The 16,229-nt window shown below is 44.1% G+C and overlaps 1 protein-coding gene across 1 annotated transcript in view; it reads right to left on the bottom strand.

Moving 5' to 3' along the window:
- CACNA2D3 (calcium voltage-gated channel auxiliary subunit alpha2delta 3) overlaps positions 1 to 16,229 on the bottom strand; it is a 772,424-nt gene that overhangs the window by 457,407 nt on the left and 298,788 nt on the right. The window contains exon 5 of the mRNA XM_024746438.1: positions 10,731 to 10,893. Within this exon, the coding sequence (XP_024602206.1) occupies positions 10,731 to 10,893 (163 nt within the window). The remainder of the gene's footprint in view (positions 1 to 10,730; positions 10,894 to 16,229) is intronic.

The following is a 16,229-nucleotide window of genomic DNA, read 5'->3' as shown; positions in this document are numbered from 1 at the left end:
GAGCAGGGGGAAGATGGGCGCAAGTATCAGGGACTGGCCGTATGCAGAAGATACTCATGGGCTTCCCAACCCCAAGCAACTCTGGCTCCACACTGTTTTCTGTTCATTGAATTTCTTGATGTACAACTCCAGTGATAAAAGGGTTTCCAAGGTGCAGGAGGAAAAAGAATGTCAATTTGTTCAGTGTCATAGATACTCCCAGGCATAGGCCATGCCATTGTGGGCTTTACACTATCATCATTCTTATAACAGTACTAAGTCACTCTTAGTAAGCTCTTACCACCCACTAGCCACAGGGCTAAGGATTTAATATGCATTGTTTTCATTTAATCCTCACAAACCCTATGAAATAGGTGTTACCATAATGAGTACTTAACAGATGAGCAAACAGCATAGCCTGAGCCCTTGTGGTGGCAAGGGTCAGCATCAAGGCAATCACCACACATCACACTCACACCCAGATCCCACGCCCCTGAACAAGCCCCTGACCAACCCAGCGCAGGCCAGGGAGGGCTGCTGAGGAGCCCAGGGCCGACTGCAGGACTCTCTGTGTGTCTCCCCTGTTTTCCCCAAATCCTGAAGGGCCTACCTGCATTTCCTCAGCAAAGTAATCTCTTTCTCATTCTTGGGCACCTGTGGCATAGCATGGCTGATTGAGTCAGTCCAGGGATAGTGGTTCTTAACGATTTTCCCCACTGGAACACATCTGACCATGAGCCCAGGCTGCAACATTCACTGCTGTCATTTCCAGAGTGCTGAAGATGGTCCCTCCCTCCCAATCAAAATACAGATTGGAAAGTAAGCACCTAAATGTGATGTTAGCATAGGAATGACCTTCAATTCCCTCTAAGTCATCAAAAAAAAAAAAAAAGAAAAAAAAAGAAAAGAAAAGAAAAACAAATCACCTACAAACTCTGACTCTCTACTATTCACTGTGACATTTCACAAATGTCAAGACACCAGGTGAAAAAAGAAAACACTGTTAGTATATCATTTCTGCTCCTGCATTGTCCTTTACTGACCTGGCCCCTCCTTTTAGAATTCCTCTAGCCTAGATTCAGCTCCTACCAATCGCAAGGCTCCATCCTGATTTCTATTATTCTGAAAAAAGAGATAATAAAAAATGCAAACATATTAAAAGACCCTGAAAGTAGTATTATCTCATTAGACATACATCTAAGACTATTGTCTTCAAAGGGAACCCCATCCCCCAAAAATCAAATGCACAGAGAAGTAGAATTGACAAACCAAAAGCAGAAAAAAGAAACCCAGCAATCTGTTTGTCATGACCTATAGTAGCATAGGACTAAAGTACTCATATAGTGACGCAGGTTCAAGAAACATCTGTGGAAGATCTTTTCTATTCCAGCCCTGGTGCTAAGTTCCAAAGGGGATGAAGAAAACACAGCCCCTGCCTCCAAGTTCAAGGGGGAGAGAGCCAAGTGAAAAGGAAAGCACCAAACCATGGGGACATAAAAGAAGGACAGGTGACTGTTCTGGGGAGGAGGGCTGAGACCAGAGGGCAAGACCAGGCTCTAGGAAGCGGCGCTGTCAGGAAAGGGGAAGCCTAGCTCTGCAAGAGGAGAGCAGGTTGGGGGGAGGGCAGAGCCCAGGGGTAGGCATTCAGGGAGTCAGAGTCCTGATCTCACAACCCGGAGGAGGTGGAAAGGGGAGGTCAGTGAAAGAGGGCAGAAGCCCAGTGTCGGTTTGTGACGATTTGCACGTCATCCTGCAAACAGTGCTGAAGAGAAGGGCAAGTGTGTGCTGGGCTTGGGCAGTGCCACATGGAACCCCCGCCCCTGCCCCCAGGAGCAGGAGCTGGAGACAGTTTGACATGAGGAGTCAGCGTGTGTCAATCAAGTGTCCCAAGGTATGGATGCTGCGCCGGGCCCGCACCCTTACCTCTGCTAATGCCCAAAATGACCCTTCACACCTTACAGATGGGGAGACTGAGACTCAGAGCATGAAACGTTTTTCCCCAGACCACCGAGCTGGCACTCACAGCAGTTCGAGGCAAGTCCAGGCCTCCCACACTCCAGAGGCTCCCCAGTGGTTCTGAAAAGAGTCTGGAAATGATTCAGGACAGGGACAATGGGGAATGTACAGGTCAGTACCAGGGTGAAAGGGGACCAGAGGGACAGGAAAGTGTTTCAGAGAGCCTTAGTGGGAACTCCCTTCTCACTTGCTTTTCAGGAAACCATCCACCAGCACCTGAAGTCATGCATTTGAGTTTCACCCCATTTAACACGCCAGACCTGACCCTAGAACAGAGTGTGGGAGGTTGGTTTAGAATTCTCTCACAGTAGGTTGTGGAGGATGGCAGTCCCTACCTGCTGCCTGCAACACACCGGGTAGTGGTAAGTGAGATACTGCAGCTAAGGTGCTCAGTACAGAGTATGCCTCTCAGTAAGTAATCAGCTCATTCACTCATTCATTAAACAAGTTCAACATCTGGGTTAAACATAAGCCTAAGCAGAGGCCACAGCGAGCCACAGGACATCCTCTTTCCACTAACACCACCTCTGATGAGATAATAGAGACCCAAACCTATGTGTACACAGATACACATCTTCACAGACTTATGTTTGTGCTATGCCCACACACACAGTCAGAAATGTGAAAGAACTACCAAAAGAACTTGAACTCAGCCACTCAAATGGTGAATTTTAAGACAGAGATAGTCACTCTAGGACATAAAAATATAATTTCCAAACTAGAAGAGAAAAATGATGAGTACTTTGGGATAACAACTGTGGGGTCACTTCAGTAGTTGTGGCTCACGGGCCCAGTTGCTCCGCGGCATGTGGGATCCTCCCAGACCAGGGCTCGAACCCGTGTCCCCTGCATTAGCAGGCAGATTCTCAACCACTGCGCCACCAGGGAAGCCCCTGGCCAAACACTCTTATCCTGTCGTGCTCTCACTGATGAAACAGGGTTGGGAACATTCATCTGGCCGTGGGGGGCCTGCAGGTGCCAAAGGGCCATGTGATGGGGAGGGTCCCGAATGTCCTTCGCTAGAAGCAAAGTAGTCTGTACAGGCCTGATCCTCTGATCCTTACTCAAGATTCCAACTTATGGCCATAGCACCATCACCTTCAGTTAGTGCCGAAAATAGATGTAAAAGCAAGAGTCTAGCCTACTCCAAGTGTTTAGCTCAGAATTCGAAGGAGAAAACAAACCATTTAGAGTCCATATTTGTTTTTGACATCCTGGAGTCAGTTTCTTTCTTTCTATCCTTCTTTCTCTCCACCACCCCCCTTCTCTCTCACTCCCTCTCTCTCACACAGGTGCGTACACACACATACCCCCAAGCAAAGGGAAAAGAAAGAAACAATTTTTAAACACAGCTTTTAAAAAGGTTCATGAGCCTTCTTGCACATCAAATGGCTCCTAGAAAACAACCTCTTAATGATTTCCATGTAAATGAATCAGAAACATATGGATTAAATTTCCCTTAAAATATACACATGTAATTAAGGGGAAAAGTGCTTGGCAAAATGCATTTTGCATTTTATCAAACCCAGCACTGGAAAAATAGGTTGAGACATCTGACAAATCCAAACCCAGCAATCCTGCCCATCCCTACGGCAGCCCGGGACCCAAGTCCGCCAGGCTAGACCTTCCCCTTTCTTGGGATTTTCAGAAGAACCTACTGGATTGTAACACACAGGTTGGTTCCTCAGTCTCTACAGTGGTGGTTTTGGGTCTCCCCTTTCCTGGACCTGTGTTCATCTTCAGGGGCTGGGCCCCCATACACAGGAGAGCTTGCAGCCCATGCTGGCCTGACTGGGCACCTTCCTGGGATGTCTAGAAGATGAAGGGGTGGCCTCAGTCATGCCCTGCAATTCACACCTCACTCCACCTCTGCCAAGCAGTGAACCTCTCCCAGGCCCTCCATTACTGGTGGAGGAAAGGGAATCAAGACTGAGAGCTATTCCCAGTGTCTTTTCTTCACCTGTACGAGAACCAAGTGAGAAGTTTTTCTAAACTACTCCCTTCATTCATTTGCTCACCTGGCAACAAGTATTTATTGAGCACCTACTAGGTGCAAGGTACCATGTTGAGGCTGGCAAGTCATCAGAGAAGAACACAGAGAAGGTCCCTGCCCTGGTGGAGCTGATGTTCTTGCTGGAGCTCACTCTCTGGGGCCCAATGCCCAAGGGCTTGCACCTTCACCATCCAGTCTGGGCCACACACCATTCCTCTCCACTGGGCCTTCTCCGCACCAGGCCCTGGACTCCTCCTCCTCTCCCTTCTTCCCTCTTCCTCAGTGTCTGGGCCCAGTGTTCCTCTGCAGACCTCTTCCCAGCAAAGCTCTCAACCATATTTTACCTGTCTCCGTGGTTTCCATGAGCTTCTGATGGCCTTCACAGCCTCTCACCACCTGGCCAGCCCTTGGAGGCCCCATAGCCTAACCTTTCTGACTCCTCCCCACCCCAAGTCCCCTTGGACACCACACTCCCTCATTGTTAGCATCCCAGCCCCATGCCCGCCCCCCTGACACCTGCTCACTGTTTAGTCCTTCTGCTGGACATGCTTCCGTCCCAACCACTCCCTTCCCGTCTAACTCCTTCCTCTCTACCTCCTCTCAGGGAGGGCTTTCTTGGAGCCCCAGGACCAGGCCTGGCCCCCTGCTACATGCCCCTTAGCACCATACTCTGCCTGCCCGTCACCTGATCATGACTTGTTCAGCATCTGTCTTCCCACTCTGCTCAAGGAGCAGGGCCCACGTCTTTCCTAGTTGTGGGCGTATCTCTAGAGCTTGGCACAGTCAACATTTGATGAATGAATGAAGGAAGGAATGAACGAATAGATGAGCGAATACTTTATAGAGGCAATAATATTCTGCTTGTCCTCCCTGCTATGTCCCACTTTCTGTCCCAAGCAGATAGTCACATCAAGGATGTTTGCAGGGCTGATATATGCAGACGCTACATGAGTCAGCACCTCTTCCCAGCTCACATGGGAACCTCAACTCATTGGAGTTATGACACTGGGTATCACGGAGGGAAGAGGAGGCACAGCCAGAGAAGGGTCTGGGGTCTCACTACAAGGAGCAGGGCCCAGGAAGAGTTGGAGCTTCAGAAGGAAGGCTGGTGATGGATGGGCCCAGGGCTGGGGTTCTCAGCCTGGGCAAAAGTTCCGAGATCCCAAGGTGACCCAGAAGTAACTGAGCCCCAGACACTTGAGGGAATAGGTACCCATCCTCTCAGAGCTCATGGTCAGAGAGGCAGCCAAGTAAGCTGGACTCCTCATCAGAAAATCCAGGTCCACTTGCCATGGACCTTCCTACCTATGTGACTTGGCCTCCCTGACATTTAGTTTCTTCATCTGAAAAACGGAGATGAGAATATTGCCTAACCTCCCTCAAGGGGCTGCAGAAGGAAATAAACTGAGGCCACAGTGGTAAAATGATACCACAGTTTAAACTGCTTAACTTCTAAAATTCACATTTTCCTTTATCCAGCCTAAAACTACTGGAGAATAAAGCTACTACTTTTGCCTCTTTTCTGCTTGGGTCTAAAACACTGACATGCTACAGGATTCTTTCCCTCCCCTCTCTCCCCCAGCCAAACTATAGAATCATTTGTGTTTAATGTTATCTATGGACACATTTTTAAGCCATCACCTTTTTCCTTCCACTTTTATCATGTCTTTCCTCTGTCTCGACAGCACCATGGTTACAGCACAGTTATGGGGAGGAGGAGGGCGGGGAAGCAAAATGGGATAAGGAGAAAGAGGAAAAACCCCAAAACAACACAGAATCACCGAAACTGCCCTTTTGTGTTCTTTAGCAATCACATGAGACAAAAGAAGCAGAAGTTTAGGGTCAAACTCTGGCCAATTTCCAGTTCTTGGATTTCAACCACTTTAAAACAAAAATATTTGGGAGCCAAAGTATTGTGTTTTCCCTTATGGCTCACAGACCAGCAGCCCAGGCACTGGGGTGGCGTGTGGTCCAGAGAGGACACAAGTAATGAAAATGCTGGGTTCTAATCCTGCCTCTACCAGCTGGGGAACCTTTGACCTGTTGTTACTCCCTCTGAGTTCAAGTTCTTCCTGTCTTAACCGTAATTGCCTGTGAGAATTGAACAAGTTAATACAGTGATAATCACAACAGAATGCACGGGTCTTCATCGAGTACCAGACACTCTGAAAGGCTACCTGTGCTATCTAACTGCAACCGCATGACATGGGTCTTATTTCCCCTCCAGCAGGTGACAAGAGACAAGGTCAGTGGGCTAGCCACTGCACCCCAACCCACACGAGCATTATTCTTGCTGTGCTCATGATAATCCTATAAGGTCAGTACTGTCACACTCATTTGACAGCTAAGGATGCTGAGGAATGGAAGGAAAGAAAAACTTGCCTAAGCTTGTGTACTGGGTGGCCTTCTCAATGTTTAATCCTCACCAAAACCCCCTGAGAAGGTGACTGGGATTATTATCTCCAGTTTCTGAATGAGGAAAATGAGGCACAGCTATTTCATGTAGTCACAGATGCATGGCTGGTGTCAGCCATAGTGGCAGGCGGTCCTTACCAGGCTGGCTCTGGTTGTGGCTCTGGCCCCTGGCTGCCCTCTCTCATGACCATTTTCTAAGACTTATTCTCTAACTTTCTGGGAGAGCCTGTGAGCCACCCAATGTCCTTTCAAAAATTATCTTTTCGGGCTTCCCTGGTGGCGCAGTGGTTGAGAGTCCACCTGCCGATGCAGGGGACATGGGTTCGTGCCCTGGTCCAGGAGGATCCCACATGCCGCGGAGCGGCTGGGCCCGTGATCCATGGCCACTGAACCTGCGCATCCAGAGCCTGTGCTCTGCAACAGGAGAGGCCACAACAGTGAGAGGCCCGCATACTGCAAAAAAAAAAGTATCTTTTCCATTTAAGTCAGCCAGGGTATGTTTCTGCTGCTTGCAGGCACCATGGAAAAATGACAGCCCAGGTGGCATTCCCTACCTCATCCACTGTAGAAAACCCATTATGTAAAGAGCATGGTGCTCGGGGGCAAAGGAGGGCACCAAGCAGGTTGAATCAGCAGAGCCCCTGCCCTTGGAGAAGTAAAAGAATGCATGCAATGTACTTCTAGAACAAAGTGATACCAGAACAAAGGACCAGAGTCACTTACAAAACAAAAGCGTAACGGAATTGAAGAGGTTGTACTGAGCTGTTTCTTAAGAATGAGCATTTGGATAAGCAATAAACAGGGAGGCAGGGATAACAGAAATGAACAACAAGATACAATGGAGGAAAGAGAAAGGTGTACTCAGTGAACAGAAGGGGCTCTCACCTGGGTAGACAGAGGTGAGTGGCAGGGATGAAGGGATAGGTTGAGGGCAGAGCATATTTCTTTCATACACACATATACAAACACACACATACCCAGATACACAAACACACACACATTGTGTATGTGTAGGTGTGTATGTGTACCTACATATGTGCCTGTGTAAATTTTATACCACTTCAGCCTAGAAATTAAAGAGTTCAGCTTTATCTGAATCCACTGTCAGACCATCCTCAGGTCTCACAAAAGCATCCTGACCCATGCTTTACTCCTAGAGGAAATGGATTGTTCACAGCTTCTAAGGCACGGGCAGCTAGTCTCCAAAGATGTCTCAACAGATGGTAAGACTCGCTGGTCAGGGATGCCAGAGCAGCCACTCAGCGAACATCTGCTGGTTTCAGGAAGAAGCTGCTACATCAGGCACCATGAGGACCCTAAGACACATTTCTAGACTCCAGACATATGTCTCTTTAAATTCTCGTGGCCAATAGGTCAGTTTGCCCTCATGTCACCAACTCTGAGCCTGCAATTTCTGTCAGCGCCTTCGAGAAAGGCACCTCAAGCACAGAGGTGAGCGCTGACCTGGCTGAACAGCCTGGTTGCAAGGCCCTGCCGAGGAAGCAAAAGAAAAGCAGATTGCAGAAAAGAGGTAGATTTTATCAGCAAGTTTCATCTATGCCTAGAAGTTATGCCCAAGAGCACAGCACACAGCAGCTCCTAAGCAAGTATCATATCAAACCACTCTGCTATGTGCCCATGGGGGTTCAAGCTGCCAGGGGAGCATGGCCCCCTGTACTGGTTTCCTTTGTTGGGGGCAAGATTTCTAACCCAGGAACATCTCAGCTAGTGACCAATCTCTGAGCATGTGTTTTAAGTACATGTCATCAATAACTAGATCTGAGCTGGAGAGCACTCTAAACATGAAATACATTTCTGCAACATGAAAAGAAAAAAGACTATTTGGGGCTGGTTTGAATTAGGTAGAATGAGACAGGAATTTTCCTGAAGTCCCCTGCTCTCTTCCTTGGGCAGCTACTCACTGCCTGGCAGAAACAAGACACAGTGCCTGGGGGCTTTAGCCCATGACCCACTGCCTGGCTGGGGGACCACTGTGTCTGAGTAGGGGTGGTAGGCAGACCTCATGAGGGGTGCTGAGGATGACGTTAAATAAAATTATCTACCTCTATGGCTCAAGAAATCTGACTATCTATTATGATTCTGCCTAGAGAGACTTGCAGTCTGTGTGATCAATGGCAGTGCTGGTCCCCTAGTGCTGCCACCATGGAAAGGTACAATTATGCCTTTAAAGCTCAAGGTGCAATTAAATCTCTATAATGGGGCTAATGGTTCAAGCAAACTGGAAGCAGTTGCCATATTTTAAAAGATCATTCTGAATTGTTTTATGTCTGGAATTGCTCTGTAAAATCTGAACTTTTCATCTTCCGTTGAGAATGTATTTAATGCTGAGAGAATGGTCTTTTTGCAGACACACCGCACAAAAGGGGGTTTCCTTCTCATCTGGCAGGATCTCCCTGGAGGACTAAACTCCACTGGACAAAGCTGAGCTCAGCCCTCTAAGGCTTGGGTTCTTAGGAATTTGTTTTCTGAGGAAGAGTCCAAAGTGAAGATTAGGTCACAGGATACAGTCCAATCCAGAGCTCACTAGGGGCAACTTGGACTGACATCACTTTCTCTGAGAGAGAGAAAAGAAAAACGTGTGGCAGCTCGCAGGAGCAAGGGGTCAGGTCCCCTCCCTGGAGCTCCCACTGCCCCGGTCCTTCAGTAACTGTGGCCAGCAGGTGACACACGGTATCCTATGATCTCTTTTACCTGTCTGGTCCCTAAGTTCGCTATGAACCTCTCAAGGAAGGGGCTGCATCTGGTTCACCACAGGGGCCCCAATAACCATCAGAATAATTAATGGATGGGGTGCTGCCTCACAGAACATTAAGGACGGGTAACAGGTCAACCACGAAAGGGAGACATTAGATATCCAGACCCAAAGGACAGGTACGAGAAGAACACTACAGACATGGTGAGTTGGAAGCTCTTTAATCACTGACCAAGCTCTTTAAACAGTAACCTAGAACAATTTAGAAATGCAATTTATACTCATGTTATTTCCCGATAATAATGATAGCTAAGATGCACTAGGCAGTTTCCACGAGCAACATTGTGCTGAAGATGCGTAGGCATCACTTCATATCCTCACAATAACCCCCTGAGGGAGGCAGTATTCTTATCCCTATCTTACAAAGAAGGAAACTGAGGCTCGGGGAGGAAAAGTTACCTGTTTAAGATTACAGAGCCAGCAAAAGGATGAGCAGGATTCAAGCCCAGAGCCTGTCTCATGACCACTGCTTTCCTGCCTGTGATGCTGAAACTGGCCCCCGATATTTCTAAAACATCAATAGCTTATAATGGAGTAGATTTTTACTTTGAAGATGCCACAGCTTTCTAATTTATTTTGGGGGGGAAGACAGCTCTTTGTTTAGGATCCTCCCAGGTATGACAAAGCAGAGCAAACTCCTACTCCGTAATGGTGAGGATGAGGAAAGTAACGTCCTCAATTAAACCCTTTGTACTCATCATCTGTTTCATCCTCACAACCACCCCATGAGGTAGATGCGATTATTATCCACATCCTAGAATGTAAGGAAACTAAGGTCTAAAGAGACAAGGTGGTCTCAGCCTTTCAAGGTCACAGCCAGTAAGAAATGGAACTCAGGATCTAATCAGAGGCCGTCTGCTGCCAGAGCCCAGTCCTTGGCTATTATAATCCCAATTCAAAGGGGCAGATGGGAATTTGGGGAAAAGAACTCTAGAATCCATGAAAAGACTGGATTTGAGGAACACAAGCCTGAAAACAGGGAGCCTCATTAAGACTCATGCTGCTTTGTACTCTACGACCACAGTGATTCCATGGTAACCCTAGGAACTCCAGAACCCTCAGATACCATCACAAGGAATGGGGAGGAAGAAGAGAGAAGGCTCTGTACGCTAGCGCCTGCCGGTCCAATGCGGCCATCTGTTTTTGTAGATTAAATGTTTTCTTGGAACCAGCCAATTTACATATTATCTGCTGATTGACATATTACCTATGTATGCTTGCTTCTGTGCCAGAACAGCAGAGCTGAGTAGTTGCAACAGAGACTCTGTGGCCCACAAAGCCTAAGTAAGATATTTACTATCTGGCCCTTTAAAGAAAAAGTTTGCCAACCCCTGGACTACAAGTTAGAGGGCCTGATGCAAACAGGAGCCAGGAAAACAGCAAGCCCAGAGTGTCCAGGCAGAACAGGCACACACTTCACCTATCCAGCTGGTGCCTGACACACCCAGCTTATAACTGTTTTTCAAAAAAGCATGATATCCCAAACCAGCCAGCCCTGCCCCTCACGTCCTGCCCTCTCTACCCTCCAAAAGGAGCAGCAGCAGTGAGCCTTACCTTTGTTGTACATGTTCGTTGGCACTTGAACGTCGCTCAGGCTGATGTTCACAGGCAAATTATTAAAATGGTCATTTGGGGCTAAGATGAATTCCTTCCCCAGCTCCAAAAAATTCCCATCTTTGTCCCTTTCATTTATCAGCACGGCATTGAAGTATTCATACTGAAAGAGAAAGTCAAAAAACATGACATGTGGCTTAGGGAAGAAGGCTGTGAACTCAGACAGACCTGGGTATGGTTGCGGGCGGTCTGTTCCCTACACTTGTGGATCCTGCTCTAGTCACGTAATCTGTAAGTCTTTCACAGCATCTACGGCTGCTTTTGCACAGGTGTGATAGCATCATATAACTATTTCCCAGTGTCATTAAGTACTCTTGAAAAACATAAATTTAAGAAGCTGCTTAGTACTTCCTTATGTGAATATAGAGAAAACTGCCCCAAAACATTTTAATCCTTTAAAGTTTGAAGACAGACCCTGCCTTTATTCAGCCTACCTTTAAATAGAAGGAGACTGGAAAACAACAAAAATTAAGTCAATATATAATATATTAGATAGTCATACTTGTTGTTCTAAGTGCTTTCCATATGTTAACTTATTCAATTCTCCTAACAACTCTATAAAGTAGGTTTTATGAGTATTCTAACTTCACAAATGAGGAAATTGAGGTAGAGAGAATTTATGTATGCTGTCAAAGATTACACCACCAATAAGCAGAACCAGAATTAAAACACAGACACTCTATTTCCAGAGCCTGTGCACTTAACTGCTGTGCGGTACTGCAAGACGGTAGATGGCAGGTGTGGTTAGAATTATCAGAGCAGGAATTTAAAACAACTGTAATTAATATACTAAGGGGGGCTTCCCTGGTGGCGCAGTGGTTGAGAGTTCGCCTGCCGATGCAGGGGACATGGGTTCGTGCCCCGGTCTGGGAAGATTCCCACATGCTGCGGAGCAGCTGGGCCCGTGAGCCATGGCCTCTGAGCCTTCGCGTCCAGAGCCTGTGCTCCGCAACTCAAAAAAAAAAAAAAAAAAAAAAAAAATACTAAGGGGACTAAAGGAAAAAGTAGAAAACAGGTAAGAGCAGACAGATAAGTAGAGAGACAAATATTCTAAGAGCAATAATCAAAAAGAAATGCTAGAAATCAAAAACACTATAATAGAAATGAAGAATGCCAATGGGTCATCACCGGCCTGGATACAGCTGAGGAAATAATCAGTGAGCCAGAAGCTCACGTCAGTAGAAACTTCCCAAACTGAAAAGCAAAGAAAAAAATTAATGGGAAAAAAGGAATAGAATATTCAAAAACCACAGAACAATTACAAAAAGTATAACAGATATGTAGTGTAATGGGAATACCAGAGAAGAAAGACAAAAGGGAACAGAAGAAATATTTGAAGTAATATTTCCAAAATTAATGACAAACACCAAACCACAGATCCAAGAAGTCCACGGAAAATCAAGCACATGAATATTGAAAAAAAGAAAAAACTACACCTAGGCGTGTCATATCCAAACTGCAAAAATCAAAGACAAAGAGAAAATCTTAAAGTAAGCCAAAAAGAGGAAAAAACCTTACCTACAGAGGAACAAGGACAACGATTACATCAGACTTCTGTTCAGAAAACATACAAGCAAGAAGAGAGTAGCACAAAATACTTAATGTTCAAAGAAAAGACCTACCGGGCTTCCCTGGTGGCTCAGTGGTTGGGAGTCCACCTGCCAATGCAGGGGACACGGTTCGTGCCCCGGTCCGGGAAGATCCCACATGCTGCGGAGCGGCTGGGCCCGTGAGCCGTGGCTGCTGGGCATGCACATCCGGAGCCTGTGTTCCGCGACGGGAGAGGCCACAACAGTGAGAGGCCCACGTACCGCAAAAATAAAAAGAAAAGACCTACCAACCTAGAATTCTAGAATCTAGAAAAATTATCCTTCAAAAGTGAAAAAGAAATAAAGACTTCTTCAGACAAAAATTAAAGAAATTTGTTGCAAATAGACCTGCCTTGCAAAAAATGTTAAAATTTCATTAAAGGGAGGGAAAACTACACAGGTCAGAAACCCAGAAAAGAGTGTTACAACAGGAATAAATGAAAGTAAAATATTTAATTTTCTTATTCTTAACTGACCTGACAAATAGTTTGATCAAAATAATAATAGCAACAAATTGGATTATTATAGTTATGGATAAGTGAAATGAATAGCACAGTGTTATACTACCCATGAAGTGGTACAAGATTATTTGACAGTGGACGTGAATTAGTTGTAAATGTATATTGCAAACTATAAAACAACTACTAAAAAAATTTTTAAAAGAAGTATAAATGCCAAGGAAGGAGAAAATACTACGTTATGTAATATGCTCAATTAAAACCAGAGAAGGCATAAAAAGAGTAGAAGACCAAAAAAAACACAAGGGCAATGAATAGAAAACAGTTATAAGTATGGTACATATTAATCCAACTATACCAATGCTCACTTTAAATGTGAACGGTCTAAATAGATTTAAAGAGATGGTCACAGTGGATAAAAAAGAAGAACCAACTATATGCTGTCTACAAGAAACTCACCTTAAATATAAAGAACAGGTCGATTAAAAGTAAAGGGATAGAAAAAGATATACTATGCTAACATTAATCAAAAGAAAGCCAGAGTGGCCATATTAATTTCAGAAAAAGCTGACTTCAAAGCGAGGAAAATTATCAGCAAAAAAGATTGGCATTACATAATGATAAAGGGGTTAATTCTCCAAGAAGACATAACTATCTTTAATGTGTATGCACCTAATAACAGAATATTAAAGTATGTGAGGGGGAAAAAATGATAGAACTACAAGAAGAAACAGATAACATGCTACTAAAGTTGAAGACTTCAGTACCCCTCTATCAGTAGCTGATAAATCCATCAGGCAGAATACTGGTAAGGATACAGTTTGAACTGAACAGCACAGCAACAGAATCTAATTGACTATAGACTAATTCATCCAACAACAACAGAATATACATTTTTCTCAAGCTCACATGGAACGATCACCATGACAGACCACATTCTGGACCATAAAACACACCTTAACAAATTTAAAAGAATAGAAATCATACAAAATGTGCTCTCAGACCACACTGACATTAAACTAGAAATCAATAACAGAAAGACAGCTGGACAAATCCCAAAATATTTGGAGATTAAACAATATATTTCTAAATAATACATGGGTCAAAGAATAAGTCTCAAGAGAAATTTTAAACTAAATTAAAATCAAAATATAACCTGTCAAAATTTGCAAGATGCAGCAAAAGCAGTGCTTACAGGGAAATTTACAGCATTCAATGGATGTATTGGAAAAGAAAAAAAGACCTAAAGTTAATCGCCTAAGCTTCTATTTTAGGAAACTAGAAAAAGAAAAGAAAATTGAATCCAAAGTAAGCAGAAGGGGAAAAAAAACACTTTTTAAAAAATTTTGATGAACAGAAATCAATGAAATTGAAATCAGGAAATCAATGAAACTAAAAGTTGGTTCTTTGAAAAGATTCATTACAGTGAAAAGATATAAAGCAAAATCATCAAAGGAAAAGAGACGCATGTGGCAAAGTCCAGAGGAATCCAGATGTGAGCTTCCCAAGATTTCTCTCCCAGCACAATTACATAAGATGTACAAATTCTTTCAGCAATGAATGGATGACAATACATTTGAAAGGTTGCCTACCAGAGAGGCTCAACAAAGACTCAGTGCTGGGGCTTCCCTGGTGGTGCAGTGGTTAAGAATTTGCCTGCTAGTACAGTGGACACAGCTTCAAGCCCTGGTCGGGGAAGATCCCACATGCCACAGAGCAACTAAGCCCGTGTGCCACAACTACTGAGCCTGTGCTCTAGAGCCCGCAAGCCAAAACTACTGAAGCCTGCGCGCCTACAGCCCATGCTCTGCACCCAACAAGAGAAGCCACTGCAATGAGAAGCCCATGCACTGCAACAAAGAGTAGCCCCCGCTCGCCGCAACTAGAAAAAGCCCACGCACAGCAACGAAGACCCAATGCAGCCAAAAATAAATAAATAAAATGAATTTATTTAAAAAAAAAAAAAGGACTCAGTGCTAAGGATTTTTACTGGGTGTTGGTCATGTAGCAACACTAGTTACCAACTTAAGCTAATTGACTTTAAGGAATTCCACACCTAGCAACTATAGAGCACACATTCTCTTCCAGATCATAACAGTGGGAATTCAGTATATGATAATGATACAAAAAATATCAACAACATCTAAGAAAAGATGATATCTAGAAGAATCTTAAAGATTTTGAAATTAAACAACACACTCCTTAATAATACATGTACCATGGAAGAAAATGACAGAAAAAGTTGTAAAATATTTTGAAATAAATGATAATAAAAAAATATTTGTAAGATGTAACTGAAACAGAAATTAGAGAAAAATTTATAGATTTTAAAGTTTATCATAGAAAAGGAGAAATTTTTAAGATGAATAGTCTAAGATACTACCTTAAGAAGATAGAAAACAAGAACAAATAAAACTGAATGTTAAAAGAAGGAATAAAGTAGTCAAGATAGGGACTTCCCTGGTGGTGCAGTGATTAAGAATCTGCTTGGCAATGCAGGGGACACAGGTTCGATCCCTGGTCCGGGAAGATCTTACATGCCATGGAGCAACTAAGCCTGTGTGCCACAGCTACTGAGCCTGCACTCTAGAGCCCCCGAGCCACAACTACTGAGCCCACGTGCTGCAACTACTGAAGCCCGCATGCCTAGAGCCCGTGCTCCTCCACAAGAGAAGCTACTGCATGAGAAGCCTGTACACCACAATGAAGAGTAGCCCCCGCTTGCCACAACTAGAGAAAGCCCACGTGCAGCAATGAAGACCAAATGCAGTCAAAAATAATAATAATAACAATAATAATAGAGATAAAAGCAGAAACCAATAAAACAAAACAAGTAACAGGGGAAAAAAATCAATGATATCAAAAGTATAAAACCCTAGCTAGACTGATGAATAAAAAAGTAAGAAAGCACAAGATACTAGAGTCAGGAATGAAAGAGAAAACATTATTAAAGAGCTGACAGATAATGAAATGATAAGAGAATAATATAAACAACTTTATACCAATATTTGACAATTTGAGTTAAATGTCAAATTCCTTGAATAACTGAAATTACCAAAATTGACACAAAAAGAAATATAAAATATGACTGGCCCTATGTATACAAGAGAAATTGAATTCACAATTAACAGCCATGATAAAACAAACAACTCCAGGTTCAGATGACTTAAATAATGAATTCTATCAAATACATAAGGAAAAAGTACAAACGATCTTACATAAACTCTTACAAAAAAATTAGAGGAAGGAATACGTCCCAACTTATTTTATGAGGGCAGCATAACACTGACACCAAACCCAAACAAGAACAATTTCTGGAAAAATTACATGCTAATATCACTCATTAATCTAGATCAAAAATCTTAACAAAATATCACATTAAATCCCCTATC

This window comes from Neophocaena asiaeorientalis, unplaced genomic scaffold (genome assembly GCF_003031525.2).
Source record: "Neophocaena asiaeorientalis asiaeorientalis breed wild unplaced genomic scaffold, Neophocaena_asiaeorientalis_V1.1 scaffold251, whole genome shotgun sequence".
Taxonomy (NCBI): Eukaryota; Metazoa; Chordata; class Mammalia; order Artiodactyla; family Phocoenidae; genus Neophocaena; species Neophocaena asiaeorientalis.
Note: the sequence above shows the minus strand (reverse complement) of the source record. Positions and strands in the feature narration are given on the sequence as shown.